The sequence below is a fragment of the Gavialis gangeticus genome, unplaced genomic scaffold (assembly GCF_001723915.1).
Source record: "Gavialis gangeticus isolate Ggan-Ray unplaced genomic scaffold, GavGan_comp1, whole genome shotgun sequence".
Classification (NCBI taxonomy): Eukaryota; Metazoa; Chordata; order Crocodylia; family Gavialidae; genus Gavialis; species Gavialis gangeticus.
This window is the reverse complement of record NW_017729031.1, coordinates 33,082,044-33,101,534: the sequence shown is the minus strand read 5'-3', so window position 1 is coordinate 33,101,534 and position 19,491 is coordinate 33,082,044. Positions and strand designations below refer to the sequence as shown.

At 47.5% G+C, this 19,491-nt stretch overlaps 1 protein-coding gene across 1 annotated transcript in view; it reads left to right on the top strand.

The window, feature by feature from the left end:
- Positions 1–19,491, top strand: part of SLC15A2 (solute carrier family 15 member 2) — a 101,198-nt gene that overhangs the window by 65,715 nt on the left and 15,992 nt on the right. The window contains exons 10-19 of the mRNA XM_019522808.1: positions 222–308; positions 829–918; positions 1,336–1,380; positions 3,771–3,803; positions 5,646–5,734; positions 7,617–7,698; positions 9,992–10,117; positions 12,039–12,206; positions 15,835–15,881; positions 18,643–18,753. Coding sequence (XP_019378353.1) covers positions 222–308; positions 829–918; positions 1,336–1,380; positions 3,771–3,803; positions 5,646–5,734; positions 7,617–7,698; positions 9,992–10,117; positions 12,039–12,206; positions 15,835–15,881; positions 18,643–18,753 — 878 coding nt within the window. The remainder of the gene's footprint in view (positions 1–221; positions 309–828; positions 919–1,335; positions 1,381–3,770; positions 3,804–5,645; positions 5,735–7,616; positions 7,699–9,991; positions 10,118–12,038; positions 12,207–15,834; positions 15,882–18,642; positions 18,754–19,491) is intronic.

Genomic DNA, 19,491 nt, shown 5'->3' with positions numbered 1-19,491 from the left:
TGGCCAGCTGCTCCTGCAAAAGGTGGGCTCCTGGGAATGAAGAAGTGCCAAGTGAAGGACCCGAGTTAGCATGGGTACTGTAGCTGCACAGACCAGGTGAAGGCCTGAGGATGAGGAGGGCAGTTTTGAGTTGGAAAGTCTACATGGCTGGGACATGGGGGTGCAGTGGAGGTTAAACGGGGTGGCTTCGTCGGTTGTGATTCATTTGTGCTTCCTTCTAGTTTGCCATTAAGAACCGGGTGAAAAACCGCTCCGGTCTAATTCCGAAGCGGGAACACTGGCTCAACTGGGCATCAGAGAAATACTCAGTAAGTGGTGCCTTGCACGAAGAGGTTTCCCTGCCCCCCCCAGGGGTACATGGGCAATTACATTTCAATAAGGTGGCATGAAAGGGACACATCATTCCAAGCTGTGTCTGCGAGTCCTTGAATACTCAGACACGGGCAAATTTCCCTTTACACCGAATTCAGAAAATCCACAGCCCATTGACACAGTTCAAGAAGCACTAAAAAGCCGTGCAATATGGAGCACTGCGCAGCAAATCCAGCACACACACACATCTCCTGCGATTTGCACATGCAACTGGGTGCATTCGGTTGTCTACCGCTCCCACTACCCTCCATCTAGCCTGGATGATCAAGTGCGCTGTATTTTCAGCACGGCCCTGATCTGGACTGGGAGTCTGCAATACAAATAATGGGGGTGCCACGACTAAAGACGATAAACACTTTGCCACCCAGTTCCTCAGGGTTAACTGGGGGCCTCCACACACTGGGGACTGAAATTGCCATCAGCTGTTCCACCGTCCTTTTATCTTTCCCTGAATAGAAACAACTGATCACAGAGGTTAAAATGGTGACACGCGTCCTCTTCCTGTTCATCCCACTGCCGATGTTCTGGGCCCTGTTTGATCAACAGGTAAACTACAGGACGGCGCAGACAGGGTGGTGGGGTCTCAGGGGGACCGCATATTTGGAGGGACTGCCCTGAAGTCCCAGAGCACCAAGGACCTATCATCTCCCCAGGAAGGATCTGCTTGGGTCGAAGAGCTGGTGCCTGGTATGCAGGGTGGCTTGGCCTCCAATGTCTGGCTTGGTTCCTAGGGCGAGGGAGATGGGTGGATGGAAAGAGCATGTCGGGCTTAATTGCAGAAGAAAAAGAGGAGTGAAAAAAAAAAGGGCCGGGGAGAGGCGGGATAAACGAGCATGAGAGAGGGACTGGGGAGCCCAGCGAAGGAAGGAAAAGAGCAGTAAGGCCCTTTCAATGCTCCCCTTTCCTCTACTATTATCTTCTCATCCCGACCGGAGGGCTCACTGTGGTCTGTTTTGTCCTTAGGGGTCCAGGTGGACACTGCAAGCAACAAAAATGGATGCCGACTTTGTACGTATTTGACGTTATTAAGGAGTACAAAAGCAGAATTTACTTTTGGATTAATTGAATTAACATTTAAGAAAAGATTTCTTCTCAATATTTAAACCTGCTGCTTTTCAGCTTTGTGAGAGCTGCGGTTTTTTGTTGATTAAAAAAGCTGGAGATGCCCACGTAGGTTTTCCTAAGGCTCAAGGCAAGAAGGGCAGCCTAATGACATAGGGGGGCTCTGAGCCAAGAATACCTGAGCTCGTATCCAGGATTGGGCAGTGAATCCCTCTGTGAGCTTTAACCAGCCACTTACCATCCCAGGCCATGTTTAATCCTACTCAGAAAGGTTCATACAGCCATTGTGACCTGCATCTGGGAACCGGGGGCTCTTTATTTCTTCTAAGTGCATATCCAGTGGCACCTTATTCAGGCATCTACAAATGAACAAAACCTACTGGTAAAGTGTGGGGAGGCTGTATCTTTAATTAGTCAATAAGTGTAAAGGACTTTAGAAATGGACATTGCAAATGAAGCAAGGTACAACCACAGATAAATGTGAGACCTGTCTGAGTAAGGATTTCATTATTTAGAGTTGCCTTTCCAGGCAGGAACCAAGCTAACCCAGGTTTACCTGTGGACAGTTAAATCAGCACTTACACATGGAAATACCTGTCTCTAAAGTGGTTTTCATTTCCAAAATATAAACCCTACCGGGTCGCTCACATCAGTTGCTCATCCAGGTTAATTATTCCAAATGAGGCATAAAAAGACAACACCTCGGGTAATATTTTATCTCCCATCAATCCTAGAAAGCAAAATCAGTGTCGATTCACACTGCTGCCATTCTGCGTATGTAACTAGATACGCTTTCCTCCGTATTTCTGCCAGTATCTATTTAGTGCTACATTAACAAAGCATCTAAGAATCAATGATTACGTGATTAAATTTTCCATGCCTTAAAATAAACCAATCAGGGATTTTATGTGCCAGGAGTTTCAGCTCCTGTACCAGAGTGTCTCCAAAACCTTTATCCCTCCCTCTTGCACGGCAAAGGAAGAACGAATATCATGAATGAACGTTACTGTTATCCCAGTGTTACTGAGATGGTGCCTCTTTTCGGCTTCCCGAAGTCTGGTTTGTAAAATCCCAGTTGTTTCCTCTGGGTAAGGAATGGATTAAGAGGTAATGAAAGTTGGGTCTATTTTGGTGTAAGGTGAAATGCTCCTGCTTCCATAGGACCAAATTCACATGTGGTCTGAGTCTTGCAAATCGGTGGAAGGATGGGGGTGGGGAGATCCTTCCCACGGTGTTTTTACCTTTGTAACGGTTATGCTGCTTTTTCTGTGCACTGTACTTTCAAGTCCCCCGTTTCTGGTCTCTGCAGCGACAGGCAGACATTTTGCATTCAGCTCAGTGCACACTGCCAGGGACAGGGCAAGCACATACTCTGGCCTTTCTTGCCGTGGTTGGTTTTTCCTTTGTTTCTTCTCTTAATCAAAAATGAAATGCATTCTGTCTGCAACTATCAGTTTGCTCTTTGCGCTCAGAGAAATCCCTGCCCGAGTCAAGTGTACATCTCCTTCTCTCTCAAGACTGCTAAACTTTCCTTTTTGTGAATGAATTTGTATCCTTGGCTCAAAAGATTTAGGGCTGTTTATATCTGTAGAAGAGGTTGCTTCCAGTGTTATCGTGTGATAAAATCTCCCCCATTTACCCTCTTTTGAGGGGTATAATTTTCTTCTGCAAATAATTCCATTCTGTTCCATATTCTTAGAAGAGAGATGGCAGGGAGATCACCATACCAACACAAAGTGTCTAAGATGCTGCTGTGGCTATGGAGATCTGTACTGCAGGTTCTTTGCTTATTGTGGGTACAGTGATAGCTAGGGACCTACTGAATTTGTGATTTTTTTGGATTTTGCGGATTCTGTGAAATCCGGCATTGCTTGCGAAATCCAAGGAGCCTACAAAAGTCACAGAAAGAAATAACTTATCAAAAATAAAATGCAGCTCCCCAGAGGGAGTCAGCAGTCTTTAGTACACTGCAGCAGCCCACTGGGATGGGGAAGGGGTGGGGGCTGCCCACTCAAAGGGCTGGCAGCAAGATGGCTGCTGATTGGCTGTGAGGGCTGCCCCTCCCCACCAAATGGCGGTAAGGGGCAGGGCTGCATGACAGACAGCCTTCATAGCCAATCAGTGGCAAGGAGCGGGGCCACATGATACGCAGCCCCAGCAGCCAGTCAGAAGCACTGGGGCCTCTTGGCCAATCAGGTGGGGGTCTATGAACTGGCTGCTTGGGCCCATATTCTGCCCACAAAATCAGGGGGAAGCCCCCGCAAATTAGGTAGGTCCCTAGTTCTGTCTTAGTGTTTATGAAGCATTGTAAATTTGTAATTGTTTTTGTGTTTCAGGCAGGACTTATCCTTAAACCTGACCAAATGCAGGTAAAGAACCTAGAGGACTTTGCACTGTCTTTGAAAGGGACCAGCCTGTCTAATTGCTGTTCATTCACTGCACTTACGGTCCCCACCCGGCTCCCAGTGAAGAAAATGGCAACCCCCCATTGACTTCCACAGTGCAGGCTCAGATCCTTAATTTGCTAGATATTTTGCAGAAGCTTACAGTCTTATGGCCTTAGCACTTTCGTAGGCTGTTAACAGATATCACATTTGAGGTGGGTCTGCTTGTCCCGCCATGTGACTTGGATCAAAACAGGAGCAGCACAGCCATTTACATGTCACCCTTCCAACTTCCATGGCTGTTCCTCTGACAATGGTAGCAAGCAAGAGCATGCAGCCTAGCCTGCTTGTCCCTGGAATGACCCACCGTAACCCTGCAGGCACACATTGCTATGTGCTGGGAAGAAGCACTAGCACGTTTTATCAACATAGTTCACAGGGAGTTAAAGGGAGACAATGGACTTGTGTGTCTGTAGGAGCCCTGAACAAACAGCTGTCACCAAGGACAAATGCAACATCTAGATGGCTGGGGATGTTCAGTTAAAGGCTCTGCAGTCCCAGCTATTGTGCCTCATGCTGTACCTTCACGTGCAGGAGGTACCGGGGGTCAGATCCCAAATGCATCCTATTGCTGGTGCATAGAGAGCCAGGGATCTTGATCCTCAGCTTCCCCTGCACTGGCAAGTAACAAGCCGGGGGTCTGGCGCTCCTGTGGCTTGGATCAGAAGTCAGCTGATAGTCACTCCCGTGCAGAGGAGTGCATTGGAGGCCTTGGCTGACCAGCAGTTAACTGGTTAATCATGTCTTAAGTGTTATGACTGCCAGGGGCCCTTTTTACAGCCTGAGTCCAATAGCCAGCTCAGGACTCCTAATGCAGGGACTGCATCAGAAACCTGTCCGGGGTGAGCTGAGAGGGGCTGTGGTTATGGCTGTTCCTGTTCTACGTCAACTCAGTGGAGTCTTTTGAACAAAGGTACAAATTAGGGAAGGTCATCAAACTGCTCCAGTCAAAACCAGAGCCAGACCAGCCCCCAACCACCCTTGGAGAAGGAAGACACATGCTAGTCTCCCTTCTCTAGGTCCCGGTGCTGCGAGTGCATTTTCTGGCTCACCCCTTGCAGCAGAGGTGAAGTGTTAAGGTTCCCAGACTGTGCAGGGTTATCCCAGTTGGTAACAGGACTTCTGTGCTCCCCAGGGGTGGGCAAGCAGCTTCAGAGAAATTCAAAGGCTGAACTTCCCTGAAATCCACACTTGAAGATCTAAGGGTGTTTGACGGTTGCTCCCCACAGTCCTTATTCCTTCGCATGCCCTCCCTTCTCCTTGGAAGCACGATGAAGGGCATCCCATGAGACATGCTGCTCTTGTGGGATCTCTGACATGACTGGCACCGGGAATGGTTGGAAAACCCTCAAAGAGGTCCCATCGTCATGAGATTTTTCAACACAATGTTGAAGAACCACAATCCTGGCGTCATTGTTAGGGTTTGGAGGGGATTTCCTGACACAAAAGTTCCCCCATCTCTATTGCCTATAGATGTCTATGTAATCTTTGAAAACATCTTACTTCAGTTTCCCCCTCTGCAAAATTGGACTAATACCCCAGAGCTGCCTCCAAAGGGTATTGCACAGATGCATCCATTCATGTTTGCAAAAACTGAGTAGGAGCAGTTATCAAACTGTAAAGTGTGATTATATTTTAAGGGAAGTTTTACGTGTTTGTTCATGTCCCTCCTATAATGGCATTATTTTTGGAGGGCAGTGCTTTATGGATTTAAGTACTGTATGTGGCTTTCCATTCACTAATCTCTGCTGTTCTTTGGTATTGCAGTTTCTAAATTCACTTCTGATTCTTATCTTCATCCCCATTTTTGACCTTGGGCTCTACCCCCTGTTAAATATGTGCCGATTCAATTTTACGTAAGTACTCAATGCAGCGGATGCGGCTTAAGCTTTATTCTTTTGCAGCAGCAGTGCAGAAGAATAACGGGATGAGAAATGCAGGCTTGCATGTTTCTGAATGAGCCTTGGGTCTTGCATTTGCCAGCACTGCCAACTTACTGCAAAGTCCGTAGATGTTCCACAGAGGGGAAAGGCAAATTAGGTTGGCCAGGTCCCTTGTGCATTGTGTAGTGCAAATGAAAATGTCTCAAGCAGCAGGGCAAGACATCTGCCTTGGCAGAATGTCCCATGTTAGATGAGATTTTTTTTTTAGCAAGTTTTTCCCGACAGTCAACTTCCTCTCTCCCTTTCTGAATTTCTTTCCATTGCTTCTCATTGTATATCTTGTACTGCTCTCATTCCCTTCCTGCCTTAGAGACTGATGGAGCCTTTCCCTGCGTTCGTTTCCTGCAAGGGCCAAGCTCAAAGGCCATCCTTGCTCTCCAGTCCTCTGCAAAGCTAATGGGAGTCTTTCTGTTGACTTCAGTGGGCCACATATCAGGTCTTCCGAGGTCAATGCCCTTATTAGCTGAGGACCCAGGCGGGCCCTTTCTGAGCAGAGCCCCAGCAATACTTCCCATGCATGCTAGGAGCATTGCATTTTCCTGAGCCACAGCATCTCTGGGGCACATGCTGGGCATTGCTTCTGCATGCTACCCCAAAGTGCCCTTGCACAGCATCAGAATCACCTCTTAGCCCATCACACCTCCAAACACTGAACACACACACACAGATTAAAAGTGATGCCCTGCAGCACAGGCTGAAGAAAATCCTGTGCTTTGGGGCCTGCTCCACCATATCATATTGCACTTACAATAACATTGGATGCAAATCAGTCTTTCCTTCCCAGAGATTAACGTCTTGTCTTGAACGGGGACTAAGAGCACGTATCCTGCATGAAGCAGTGTTCCCAAGAGACATCACTTGGTTCAGAAATCTGCATTATTTCAATCCCAATGCCAGATCTGGGCCAACAATACTGATTTATTATGTCATTGTAAAGTGCCCACATGTCTTTGGCTATCCTGGGGCATTTAATTGAGGGATGGGCTCAAGCTCCAAAATTTGGACCCATAATTTGGATTTGCAGCAGCTCAGCATTCAGGAGAGTTTGGGTTTGGAGTTTTGGATCAGACTATTGGATCTGCTGTGCAATTTTGGGTCAGACCCTGAGAAAGACTGGAGACATTTGCAGCTGTTTGACCTCATTCCAGATCTGTATTATAATCATTCAAATGCATTTTGATTTTGATCCGTCTCTGAACTCAGAAGTCCAGTTGGGATCAATGTCTGCTCTTTAACCAGCTCTACATCAGTATAGCTATAATGGAGTCACTCTTCATTTATACCAAGACAGTAGGTGAGATCTGAACCTATTCCATGTGCGTCTTGAAAAATAATACAGCCTGGGTGATGCAGATGGTTGGAAATTTTGATAATTATAAATGATATATTTTTCTGTTCTGCAAGCTTGCTGTTCAGTAGTCTGCTGCCTTTTTTGTCTTTCCCCAAAGAGGCTTGAAGATATATAATTTGCGGTGCTTCCTCTGGTGTTGTAAGTTAACATTATGCCAGAAGCGATTCACACTAGAAGAGCTCGGGACAAGACAATGTGAAACTTGCAAGCAAAGAGCTTTTTTCATGGCATATCAGTTTTAATTGGCCTCGGTGCTGGTTTCATACCGTATAATAGAACAGTTTTCAACGAAGTGATTGTCAGCTTCAGCAGCACATCAGCCGCGATGCCACCTGTTTGGACAGTTTAATTCATGAGTTTGGAATATCTTTGACTCTGAGGGATGGTATTTATACATTTTAAATGACGCTTTGTATAATGAAATCTCTGTCGTTCACTCTGCAGGCCTATTAAAAAAATGGCAACAGGTATGATCCTTGCAGCTCTGGCATTTGCAGCCGCAGCCATCATCGAAGTCAAAATTAATGTAAGTCTGAAGCAGCCGCATGGAAGGAGATGTGCACAATCCCTGATAAATGTATTATCTCTCTCATTCGGCTACTTTATTGATGGCGATGGGATAGTGCCCCTTTTAACTACCGTACAGCTTGATATGTGTCATTAATGCACACTTTACCATTGAACAGATTGATATGACTAAGACTATCATTTTTATCTGTCTGCCTCTCTCTCTAATCTTTGCAGTTCTGCTGAGTTGATCGTCTCTATTGGTTCCTAGTATATAGTGCTTTCCATCATCAAAGTGCTTGACAAACACCCAATTAACACTAGTGGCTAATTCCAAAGAGGTAGTGCTTCCTTTCTTTTGTCTGTGCTTTGTTTTCTGCTTGAATTTAATAGGGCTGGGTTTTTGGCTGGGGGTGGGGTAGGGTGGCTGGGCAGTCCTTTCCTTTGATGATTTTTGGATTAGATTTGTTTGCCAGGAGAACTCTTTCAATGATAATGCATGTGAATGTGCTCATTTGCTCAGTTCAGGGGTGGCCAACCTGTGGCATGGGTGCTACAAGTGACACGGGCAGCTTCGGTGTGGGGCACGTGGCAGATCTGGGAGGGGACAGGCACCGCAGCGGCAGGTAGGACAGGAAGCAAAAAGCAAAGCAGCAAACGGGGCAGGGAGCCCAGGGCTGGGAGCAGAAAGCAGAGCACCAGATCAGGGAGGGGAAGGTGAGGGGGTAATTTATGGCATGCCTGCCAAAAAGGTTGGCCCCTGCTGTCTCAGTTGCTCACGCTGTTTCTATTTGCACTTTCTAATCACTTGGAATTTCTTTGTGCTTGTCCTACAAAGTTTGTTGCTGTTTCCAGGCTTGGCAGACACAGACTGAGCTTTGGCATATGAAAATGAATAAGGAATTATATTTTAAAGCTTCCATCCAAGACTTAAAAACAAATCAACTCACCAAGATGTTTGATCACAGAGTGGCCCCAGAGTCACTGAGGTTGCTAACGTGGGCTGGCATTTATTGTGAAACCATTGGCAAACCACTCGCTAGAGCTAGACTTCGCAGATTCATTTCTCCTCCCTGTTCTACACTTCTTACCTAGGCAAAATACTTGAGTTGTGTCTGAGCTGTGAAAGCAGCCTGGCACCCAAGATGTGGCATTTCCCAGGGAGGAATTACAGCTGTTAGTAGGGCCTAGACCCCGTAGGCAGTTTTGTCGGGTGTAGCACAGGTAAGGCATAGTCACGCTAAAAGTATGGACAAGTAGCAAACTGCGGCCCGTTAAAAGGGAGATGCTCTGTGCTAACTGCCCGTGTGCCTGCTTTGAAGTAGGAGCAAAACCATAGCAACTTTTCTTTGCCATGCCGAATGAAGGAAGACAGAGCTACCCTAGTTTAGCTTTTACTTGCTGTGGGATAAAAGCAGACACATGAGTGCCCTTACTATGATTTTGCCTGGCATTACTGAAATGCTTCTTCCCCTAGCCATTTCCTATAGCACTTACTCTCTCAGTGGATAGGTGGAAAGATGCACGTAGTCATCCATTGGATCAGCAGGTCCCAAACTCTGACATTGCTCACCACCAATTTAAAACAATGCAACCTTGAGTCCCACCAGCAAAGTGTTCAGTTCAACCTTAAAAACCACCAGCAAATTTTTGTCATATAAAGTAATTATAATAAATTCATTAGCACGTACCACTGACAGGTACCACTGGTGGTACGCATACCACAGATTGGGAACCGCTGCATTAGATAGTGCGCGGTTCAGAGTATCTAATATGGAGCTATAGCAGGGGAGGTTTCTAAAGTGCTCGGTTCTAGCTTTATTTTGCTTCTATTTAAAGTCAACCGCAGTGGGAACAAAGTTAGATGAGGACTGAGTGCTTTTCGAAATCCTCTCCATACATAGAGACAGATCTCTAGCTCCATCGATTCTAACATGATAGGACACAATAGTCAATTAAATGTAGGCACTTGGGAAAGATAACATTTCAAAATCAGCCTGGTTCTAATCGCCCAAATAAAAGTCCCCCAGCTAATTAGTCTTGCATATATTTGATGGAAGCGTGTTATGGCTGGAGAGTACCCTTCTGAAGAATGGCAGAGCAGCGAGCACGCAACCACCATGAAAGATCTCCCTAAATAAGACTTATGTTCTGTCATGTCACAGTGCAGCTTGCAGAAAAGAAGGGATGGGGAAGTGGCAATTTGACAAGACCATCATTACAGAGGCAGAATATTACAGCTATAAACCAAGCAATATTCAGCAGCTCTTCCAAAGTGGACAGTGGTGCTTAAAACCTTTTATTTTAATTAGGAGCATGACATGCCCAAACCTGTTCCAAAAGGAAGTTTCCTTCAAGTCCTGAATCTGGCAGACAACAGAGTTCAAGTGACAGTCCAAGACCAAGACCTCTTTCAGCAGCCCATCGAGACTTTTCAGGTAGGCTCTTTCAGGACGAGAAGGCCGTATCCACAGTCCAGCGGGATTCAGTGACACCAGCAGACCTTATGTGCAGCTTTCAGACGTCCAAAGTGGGAGCTTCCTTCAGTTAAAGAGTACGGGCAGTGCTGATTACCCTCAGCTCCTATTCCTCAAAGTGGGGCGTGTTGTAGATGGGCTTCCTAACACCTCAAAGGATCAGATGTCATCTCAGCTCCAGAGGCGCTTGTACACGGGATGCCATTACCATGTACACGTGATGAAAATGTCACTTTGTATGGCTTCATAGCATCACACTGTACATGTGTGAGAGTTTTGGGGAGGGTTAATGCATTTGCATCGTTGCAAACTAAACTTCATCCCAATGTAGTTTAGTTTGCAATGATGCATTGCAGCTATTAGCTCACCCCTCCCCATTGCAGGAAAGGTGGGCAGGCTCTGTAGAAAAAGGGACTGGGGCCCTCACCGCTTTGCCTTCAGCGGCGCCTACTGAAAGCAGAAGCAGCAAGGGGCCCGATTCTTTTTTTTTTTTCAGTGGAGCCTGCCCACTTCTTTCATGGCCAGGGAGTGAGCTGCCAGCGGGGCAAGCAGACCCTGAGCTGCCAGGGCCCTGGTTCTTCCCTCTGTGGTGGTGGTGCCCCCAGGGCTGCCCAGGCAGGCTGCCAGTGGGCCAGGTGCTGCCCCAGTGTGGGCTTGGGGAAGAGTTGGATCGGGCTGGGTGGTGCCTCTGAGTTGGGGCAGCGCACGGCCTGCTAGCAGCCTGCCCAGGTGGCCCCAGGGGGTGCCGTCACCATGGAGCGAAGGACCGGGACCCTCTGCAGCTCTGGAGCTGATCAGCCCACAGGCAGCTCACCCCCTGGTCACGGGCAGTCTCCACCAAAGAAAAAAAAAAAGATCGGGCCCCTCACTGTAACAGTGACAGAAAGATAAAACTCCTAAATTGAGACCATGGGTTTCAGTTAAAAACCCACCATTTCAATTTAGGCGGCATAGAATACAACCCTAAGGACTAAACCCCCATCACGTGTACAAGTGCCCCGTCACGTGTACAAGCGCCCGGTCACGTGTACAAGCGCCCCAGGCAACAGATCTCATCCCATATAGCACTGAGACTCCCGCAGGAAAGAGGATGCATTCACACTCCCTTTCCTTTAGAGGATCAGAAAGCCACTTCCTAGCTCCTGTGCTGTCCCTGCCTTGACAGTGTGGGTGGGGGTCTGCCTCCCAGAGACCGGAGCACTGCCACTTCAGCCTCAAAATAGAAACGATGGTTCTTGAGGTGTATTTAAATGAGAAATAAACAGCTGGCTAACGGTGTTTGGCTGTAATTAAGAATAATGGGTAGTTGTCCCAGGGCTAATACGGGCAGCCATTTAGCCTGCAGGTTGCAATGCTCAATTTCAATTAAAACATCACTCTTGGGATTTGGATTTAAGGTTTTCAATGTATGGGCCTGGAACGGAGAGAAGAGCATGGGGAAGAGCTTCAGCTGCAACCTGGGCGCTCAGGTCTCTCTCCTTTTAGAGCCCCGCATACTCTGGGCATTGCCTTTGTGAGGTGCTCAGCGTGGCAACGTGTCAACCACCGGCTGCCTGTAATTTCATTTTCCAGCTGCGGCACGTGCTGGGTGAAGCACTAAGCCGTGGGTAATGAAAAGCAGCAAGTAGGGAGGGTCTGCTCTGGCCAGTGGGCTGCTGCACGCACGAAGAAGTTGCTCTGAGCTCTGGCTAGACAAGCATCAAAGCACAGAGGTCAACACAAGCCATTTCCCAAGCAGCTTGGGATGCTTCCAGCTCCCTTTGAAAATCCCCCTCCCTATTAACCTTTCTCTGTAACCTGCCTTGAAGTGAGAATGGGTTTGCAATTCCCCAGGAAGCGACAGCTCTTTCCTCATGTACTGGAGCTTGTTTTCTTTCTGCAGGATCCAGCTGAGTATTCAAAATTAATATTGAGCGGCCAGCAGCAAACCCTTCGCTTTAACCTGCAAGAGACTCCTGGATCGGCCTCTGCTTTTAACCACACCGTGCAGGAGAAATCCGTGTACAGCTTAATTGTTTACAAAGCAGGAGGAAGCATATCAAGCCGCTTAGTGAGTACAGGTCGGAAGTGTAAACACAGTATTAATTCAATGGCTGCGATGATCCAATGCATAATGGGGTAATGGGTTCATTAATTCATCCACTCAGTCACAGTGTCAGCGCAGTTGCTCTCAGACGCCGTAAAGTTGACTTCTTAGCGAGCAGCGTGGAGTCTGCACGCACGTCTGCTGGGTGATTAATGGAGGCATTACAGCACCCAGGTTGCTGGGCACAGTTTAAATTGGTGGATGCTGCAGCTGGAGAACAGAGCCCTGGCTGCTGAGGCGGTAGAGCCGGAGCATGGACAGCAGTGGAAAGTCTGACTCTTTCTCCCTTCCCCTCCAAAAAGTACTTGGATAAAGCAGTGATGTTTAAGAGGCTCTGGGGCCAGGCACAGAAATGAAAACAGGAGTGCAACGTTCCTGGTGTTAGTTATTATAGGTCGTTAGTTGAAACATGCAGGAGGACCCTTCATTTTGCCAAACAGAGCAAACGATAAGACTAGCTCCCCGCTCTGCAGCTGCAGAGCCAAGCTGGCGTGCAGCGCGGTGAGCAGCCATAGGTATACAGTGAACATCAGGGGCCACATCCTGATCTCGGTTACTCCTGGATAAGTCGGAAGAAACTCTGTAGCAGTTATGGGACTTAATCCAGAATATTTCAGGAAGTAAATGTGATCAGGCTCCGGCCTCAGGTTGCAACCCGGTTCCTCCTGTAGCACCCTCCTTACTGAGTGTATTGCCACCCCCTGCGCCAGCTGTGAAACTGGAAGTGCTGACGGAAGTGGCTTGGCAATTGGCTGCTGCGGGATGTCCCCCCCAGTTGGCAATTGGCCACTGGGGGACTCCCCCCCGGTCAGCAATTGGTGGCTGGGGGACCCCCCCGTCAGCGATCTGGTGCCCCTGCAGACTCGGGAGGCACCAGTCGCCCATGCCTCATAGGTTAGCAGCTGAATTGCAGCTTGTCATTACAGCGAGTCGGTCCTCCATCCAAATGAGCTACCGTGGGAATGTGGGAAGCCTGTTTCCTGCTGCCCCAGACCTGCATCTAAGTCGCCTTCTCCTTGAGCGTGCAGTCCATATGGCACTCTCCTCTATCCCACTGGAGCCCCTTGAAGGCAGTGGGCCAGTTTCATCCCTGGCTAAATGTCAGCGATGTAGCTGGAATTGCTCTCGTGTGACTGTGGGCTGGGTATACCCCACCCTCCTCTGGGTACGTCTTCAAAGACGGCCCCTGGGCTAGCTCCAATTCTGGAAGCTGCGGACCTGCAGGAACGCAGAGCCCTGTGTGGGCTCTTCGACTCTGTTTGGAGTAGTTTGCATGAAACCTCAGACTCCTGGGTGTTGACTGCTTCCAGCTACGCTGGACGCCTCTGCACCACACGGGACAATACCGCTAAATGTACTTTTAGATGTCTGTGGGTTTGGCAGCTGCATACACAAGTCTGCATGGTTTTCCATGCTGGAATTGGCCCAGAGAGGCTTGCTCACATCTCTGTATATCTTTCAACTATGAACAAAGATGTTAGCAGCTCAGGAAAGCATCCATTAGAGGCAATAATAGTTTGATTGGCCTGCGCCATGAAAAGGCAGCATTAATCCCCTTGCATCCACCACTGACAGAAATACTGCTGATATCTATTATTTATCAAATGTGCATATATTATTCACTCTGGGGATTTACTATTTAGTGTACGTTTATCTTTGATGGGCCACTGTATGACACCAGAAGTGTGATAGACCTTGTGTGGGCAGGTTGGAAGGCAAGGTCCTTGCTTGTGGAAGCTCACAGTACAATCTGTAAGTGAGGGAAAGGGATGTTAAATGTTTACACAGCACATCTGGTGGTTGCCTTGAGCACTTCTGGACCGTACCTATGGCCTGTACACATTGGGATAGCTCCATTGGCTTCAATAGCCATGGGGCATCAATGGATCATCCATCTGAAGGAGGAGATTCTGCTCACCTATTGTGTGACCCCTTTTTAGAAGCTGCATGAACCAATCATAATATGAATTATTGGTGACTTATCAGTATCTCCTGATAACAGCAATCTTGACGAAATTTGATGGCCAGACTAGCTAATCTCGTGGTCCCAGATGGCCACCAACTCTATGAAATCTATGGTTTAATACCTTACAAGGGGCTTCCCAACTCAGTCCACATTTCAGTAGTCCAACGAATAGTGAGAAGTTGATTATGCACAATCAATCTGATGGATTACTAGATTCTCTTACCTAGGGTGAAATGTATATGGCTTTGCTAAAATACTATGTTAAGCACAGGATACAGGTTGCAAAGGATGTTAAAAGGCATAAGAAGATGCAAAGGATGGCCATCTCATAGTTTATAGTTTCATAGTTTCATAGTTTCTAGGGTCAGAAGGGACCTGAGTAGATCATCTAGTCCGACCCCCTGCCATGGCAGGAAAGAGCACTGGGGTCAAACGACCCCAGTAAGGTGGTCATCCAACCTCCTCTTAAAAACCCCCAGGGTGGGAGCCTGCACCACCTCACTTGGAAGCTGGTTCCAGACTCTAGCCGCCCTGACCGTGAAGTAGCGCCTCCTGATGTCCAACTTAAACCTTCCCTCCGCCAGCTTGTGACCATTGTTCCTGGTCACTCCTTGCGGCGCTCGGGGGAACAGGGACTCCCCCAGCGCCTGCTGATCCCCCCCTAACCAGTTTATAACAGGCCACAAGATCCCCCCTCAGCCTTCTCTTTTGAAGGCTGAACAGGTTCAGGTCCCGCAACCTTTCCTCATAGGACCTACCCTGCTGTCCCTTGATCATACGAGTGGCCCTCCTCTGGACCCTCTCGATGCTGTCCACATCCCTCTTAAAGTGCGGCGCCCAGAACTGGACGCAGTACTCCAGCTGCGGCCTGACCAGTGCCGCATAGAGGGGGAGGATCACCTCCTTGGACCTGCTCGAGATGCATCTGTGGATGCACGACAAGGTGCAGTTGGCCTTCCTAGCCGCCTCCCCACATTGCCGACTCATGTTCATCTTGGAGTCAATAATGATGCTCAAGGACTGGAGAAATTACCTGTAAATGAGATATGTCACTTATCCAAGTGATGATCAAAAAGAGTATCAATTAAAGTATATTTGTATTTCGGCAAGGAGGGCTTGGTAGTTTAGCAAGGAAAGGTGTCACAAGAATGAAGGACTGGAAGTTAGTGTCAGACCATTTCAAATGTTATAGAAATAAGGGACCTGTTTTTAATGGTGGTTACTCTACAAACTGGTGGAGTCTCCATTTCTTGATGCCTCCAGTTAAAGACTAGGCAACTCTTTGGGGCATATACTTTAGTCAGTCCCAAATTACTGGATCAGGGCAAGGCTCAGCGGGTGAAATCCTAAGAGGTCAGGCTAGATGTTCATTGAATGACCTAGTGGACTTACTATATCAGTCTATGAATCCTGGTCCCAATGAAGCCAATGGGAGTTTTGCCACTAGCTTCAACGGAGCCTGGATTTCACCCTCCTACAGACTGATCCAAATCTTATGGGGGAGTCCCAATGATTTCTATGAGCTTTGGATCAGGCCCCTACCTCCCGTGACACCAATATTTGCCAGTGCATCTTGTTCATCAGACAGCATGCTAATAACCGTGTTTGATTTTTTTCCTTCCCCAGATCACAGACATGCAATCGAAACCAGTCAAGGGAATGGCAGCTGTCAGGTCAGGTTTGTTTTTGGTACTAGGTTTTGAGCTCTTTAATTTTTCCCGGTGCTCTTTCCCAGGGTTGTAGCTCATGGGACAGAGCTGTCACTGGAGTCTGAATTGCATCAGTATTCCTGGGATAATGGCAGCTTCAGGAGCCATTATCAGCAGTTAGGGGCTGAGCAGCCCAGGAGGGATGCTATATCCCTTTACCGCATCTTGATGAGAGGGAAAGGAAAGGAGCTGTCTGGGGAAGCACTCACTGGGGCTGTTGTCTGCAAATTGTTGCCCAACCCACAGCTGTCATTTGCACTCCCTGCACTATATTCAGTGTGCAAAATGGTCTGAGCAGCTACTGAATTATTTCCTTTGTTGCTGGGATATAAGTGATTACCCAAAGCTCAGCGCAGTGGAGAAGCAGGCCTACAGGGACAGATTCAGCCTTATGTCTGTTGCTGATTCCAGCTCAGAGGCATCAATTTTGCACCCTCCAATTTTGCACCCTGGCCCAGGACTGAGCTAACTTGCACCTCTGCCTCAGTGAGCAATCTGAGAGGTGCAGGACCGCTCTAATTACACCGCCTGCCCCACCACTCCCTCCTCAATACTCCTGCTCCCTGGCCTGCTCCTGGGCCCGGGCAGTCACAGAAGCACTGCAGAGGTGGCAAAGATGCCTAGGTTTTTGTGCATGGCGTGAAGCTCACACTGCACTACCGAATGAGGCCCCAGAGCTCGGATCCTCTTCACACCAAGTGTGCCAGCCGTTGCTGATGCTCCCTGCAGCTGTGCCAACACCCTGAAAGCCGTGGCATTTTGAGGAGCTAGGTGCAAGTCCCAACGCTCGTGTCCGAGGTTCTCCAACGTTGGTCCCAAGTCCTTTGCTGGCAGGCCACCTTTAACTGTCAGTCTGTTTTCTAGCAGTGGATCCCACATGAGATGTGCTGCATTTGTAAGGGAAAGGATTATCTTCCTGCCATGGGAGCAAACCTCCTCTGGCTTCCTCAGTCCAGAGGCAGGGTGGGTCCCGCACCCGCTCCCAGAGCTGCTTTATCTAACAATTACAGTGCAAAGCAAAGCATTCTCCTTTTTGTCAGTAGGCATCACTTAGAGACGTGTAAGGAGGAGATCTCCTGAATAACCATTAAGGATTATAGCTGCTTTTTAAATTTCTGGATGACTTGCCCATTCTAAATGAAGTTTGGGTACCATAAAGCAATGAGCTTATTTCAGAGACCATAAAGCAATGAGCTTATTTCAGAGACGTTGGTGCAGGTGCCAGCTGCACACCAAGTATGATGAAGAACCTCTCTGCTGAAGAACCATGGTATTAATGGCCAAGCATCTGATGCCTTTTCCACTCACCCATTGTGTTGTTGCATTGTGGGTCAGCCGTATCTACTAGTACTTTTGCAATCGTTGTACTAGAAAGGGTCACTAGTGACTGAACATCATGGAGGAGACCTGTTTACTCACAGAAACGTTGGGCTGGAAGGGACCTCTGGAGGTCATCTAGCCCAGTGGGTTTCAACCTTTATTTGTAAATATGGATGGCCAGTCCCGACCCGCTGCCTCTCGCCCCAGGCCTCAGCGCCCCAGTGCGTGGGGCAGGGGGTGGGTGCGTGTGGGGCATGGGGAGCCCCAAGCAGCCCCTCACAGGCTGGAGCTCTGCCAGCCTACAAGGGAAAAGCCATGGTTTCCCACATTTTCCCCCTTTAAAGGAGAATCCATTTTCAGACCCTTTCATATATTCTTGCGACCCACTTTTGGGTCACGACGCACAGGTTGAGAAACACTGATCTATCCAACCCCCTGCCTAAGGCAGGATCATCCCTATCCAAACCATCCTGTACAAATCCATTGTCAAACCTAGTAGCAAAAGTCCACAATCAACCCTGATGCAACCACAAGACGTTACACCCGAACTCTGTTGCAGGTATAGCCGAAGGACAACTGGGTTAGTTGGGAAATGCTTTATTTTCCTGTAGAAAAATTTGACAAAACATTGTTTTTTAATATTTTGGAGGGCCTTTCATTAAAAAAATGATTCTGGGAAGGGGTGACAACTGAAATTTTTTTTAAGTCAGTTTTTGGTAGCTGGAAACCAAAAAAAAAAAATCTTTATCAGGCAAAAATATTTGACTTTTTACTAAACTTCTTTACTTGACCATATAACATTTTTGAGTTGAAAGGCAAAAAAAAAAATGTTCTTGTTGGGTTTTTTTTCTAGTGAAAAACACAATATGACCAAGAGACATTTCTGGGGGAACTTTCCGTTTTAATGGAAACATCTTTTATTAGAAAAATACATTTTAATTAAAAAAAAATTCCAACTTTTTATAATGCTTAAAAGTTTGCTGGCATCAAGTGAGTACATAAACATCGCATCCCAAGCTGGCATGACTGATGGTGGATTCACTGTGACACTCATCTACGTCATGTAGACAAGGCCTAGTTTCCTTGGGATGGATGAAGTCCTTTCAATTAAGTTTATGAAGGTGCCCCAGAAGAGCCCTAGCACCAGGCTCATAAGTGAGAAGGAGGGTGCAGCACTAGTCACCTAAGTGGGGAAATCCAGCGTTAACTTATACGGGGATGGGAAATGATTATCCTTGAATCAAGAGATGGGCAACGACCCAGCCTTAAGTGTTGGTAGCTGGCAAGGGAGAGTGCCATAAAAATTAAAAGGTACGGAGCACATTAGGAGCGCTTGAGCAGCTCATGTAAAGTGTCTACTATTGTATTTCTCTTGACACCGTGATGAAGTATACTTTCCTTGCAGATTCATTAATGCATTGGACCAAAATGTCAACATCACCTTGGGCAGCCAGGAGGTCATCAGCGTTAACAAAAGTTACGGCGTTTCGGGTTACACGACGTTAGAGAGGGGAACGTAAGCACTTACCTTCATACCTGCATCCCTGTTTCCCTCGTAGGGCTTCTCTTGGACACATGCAAAGGTCCTTTTGCACGCTCTTGGAGTTGGCTCATTGTGTGACAGGAGTTGAAATGTCAGCCAAAGGGAGAGTAGTCTGTATATGCGTCGTCCCATTTGTACCTAATTGGAAAGAAGCAATGTTGTTAGATTGCAGGGCACGCCAGCAAAAAGACAGCAGATCGATGGGCCTATGTGAGTTGTATAGCTGAATTAATGTAGCATCCACTTAATGCCAAGTCCAGCTCTCTGCCCAGGCTGTTACCACTTGGGATAGATAGGTGGATTAAATAGGATCAAATGAAGGGGGTGGATACTAAATTCCTTATAGCCATTATCTGAGTAAAAACATCACAGTTTAGTCCAGGAACTTATCTTTTACATGGGGCTCTGGCAGTCGTGGTCAGAAAGACCTTGACACTTGGGCTATTTGTTTCCCACCCCATGCAGTGCTGGAAAGTATATTGGATCCCATTGCACTAGATTTTAGTAGGTCTTCTAGGCTGGGGCTCCACATAGTTTGGTAGCATTGCTGGAGCTGGCCCTACTATGGTATTTTTAGGGTATCCATCTTTCTGGCATCTATTAGGTCTAAAACAAGTGGCACAACTTTCCCTCTTCCTCTGTAGCAACCCCATAAATAGCTTTATTGCGGGAGTTTACAACCCTTGTGATATAATCTCTACTGAGTCAGCT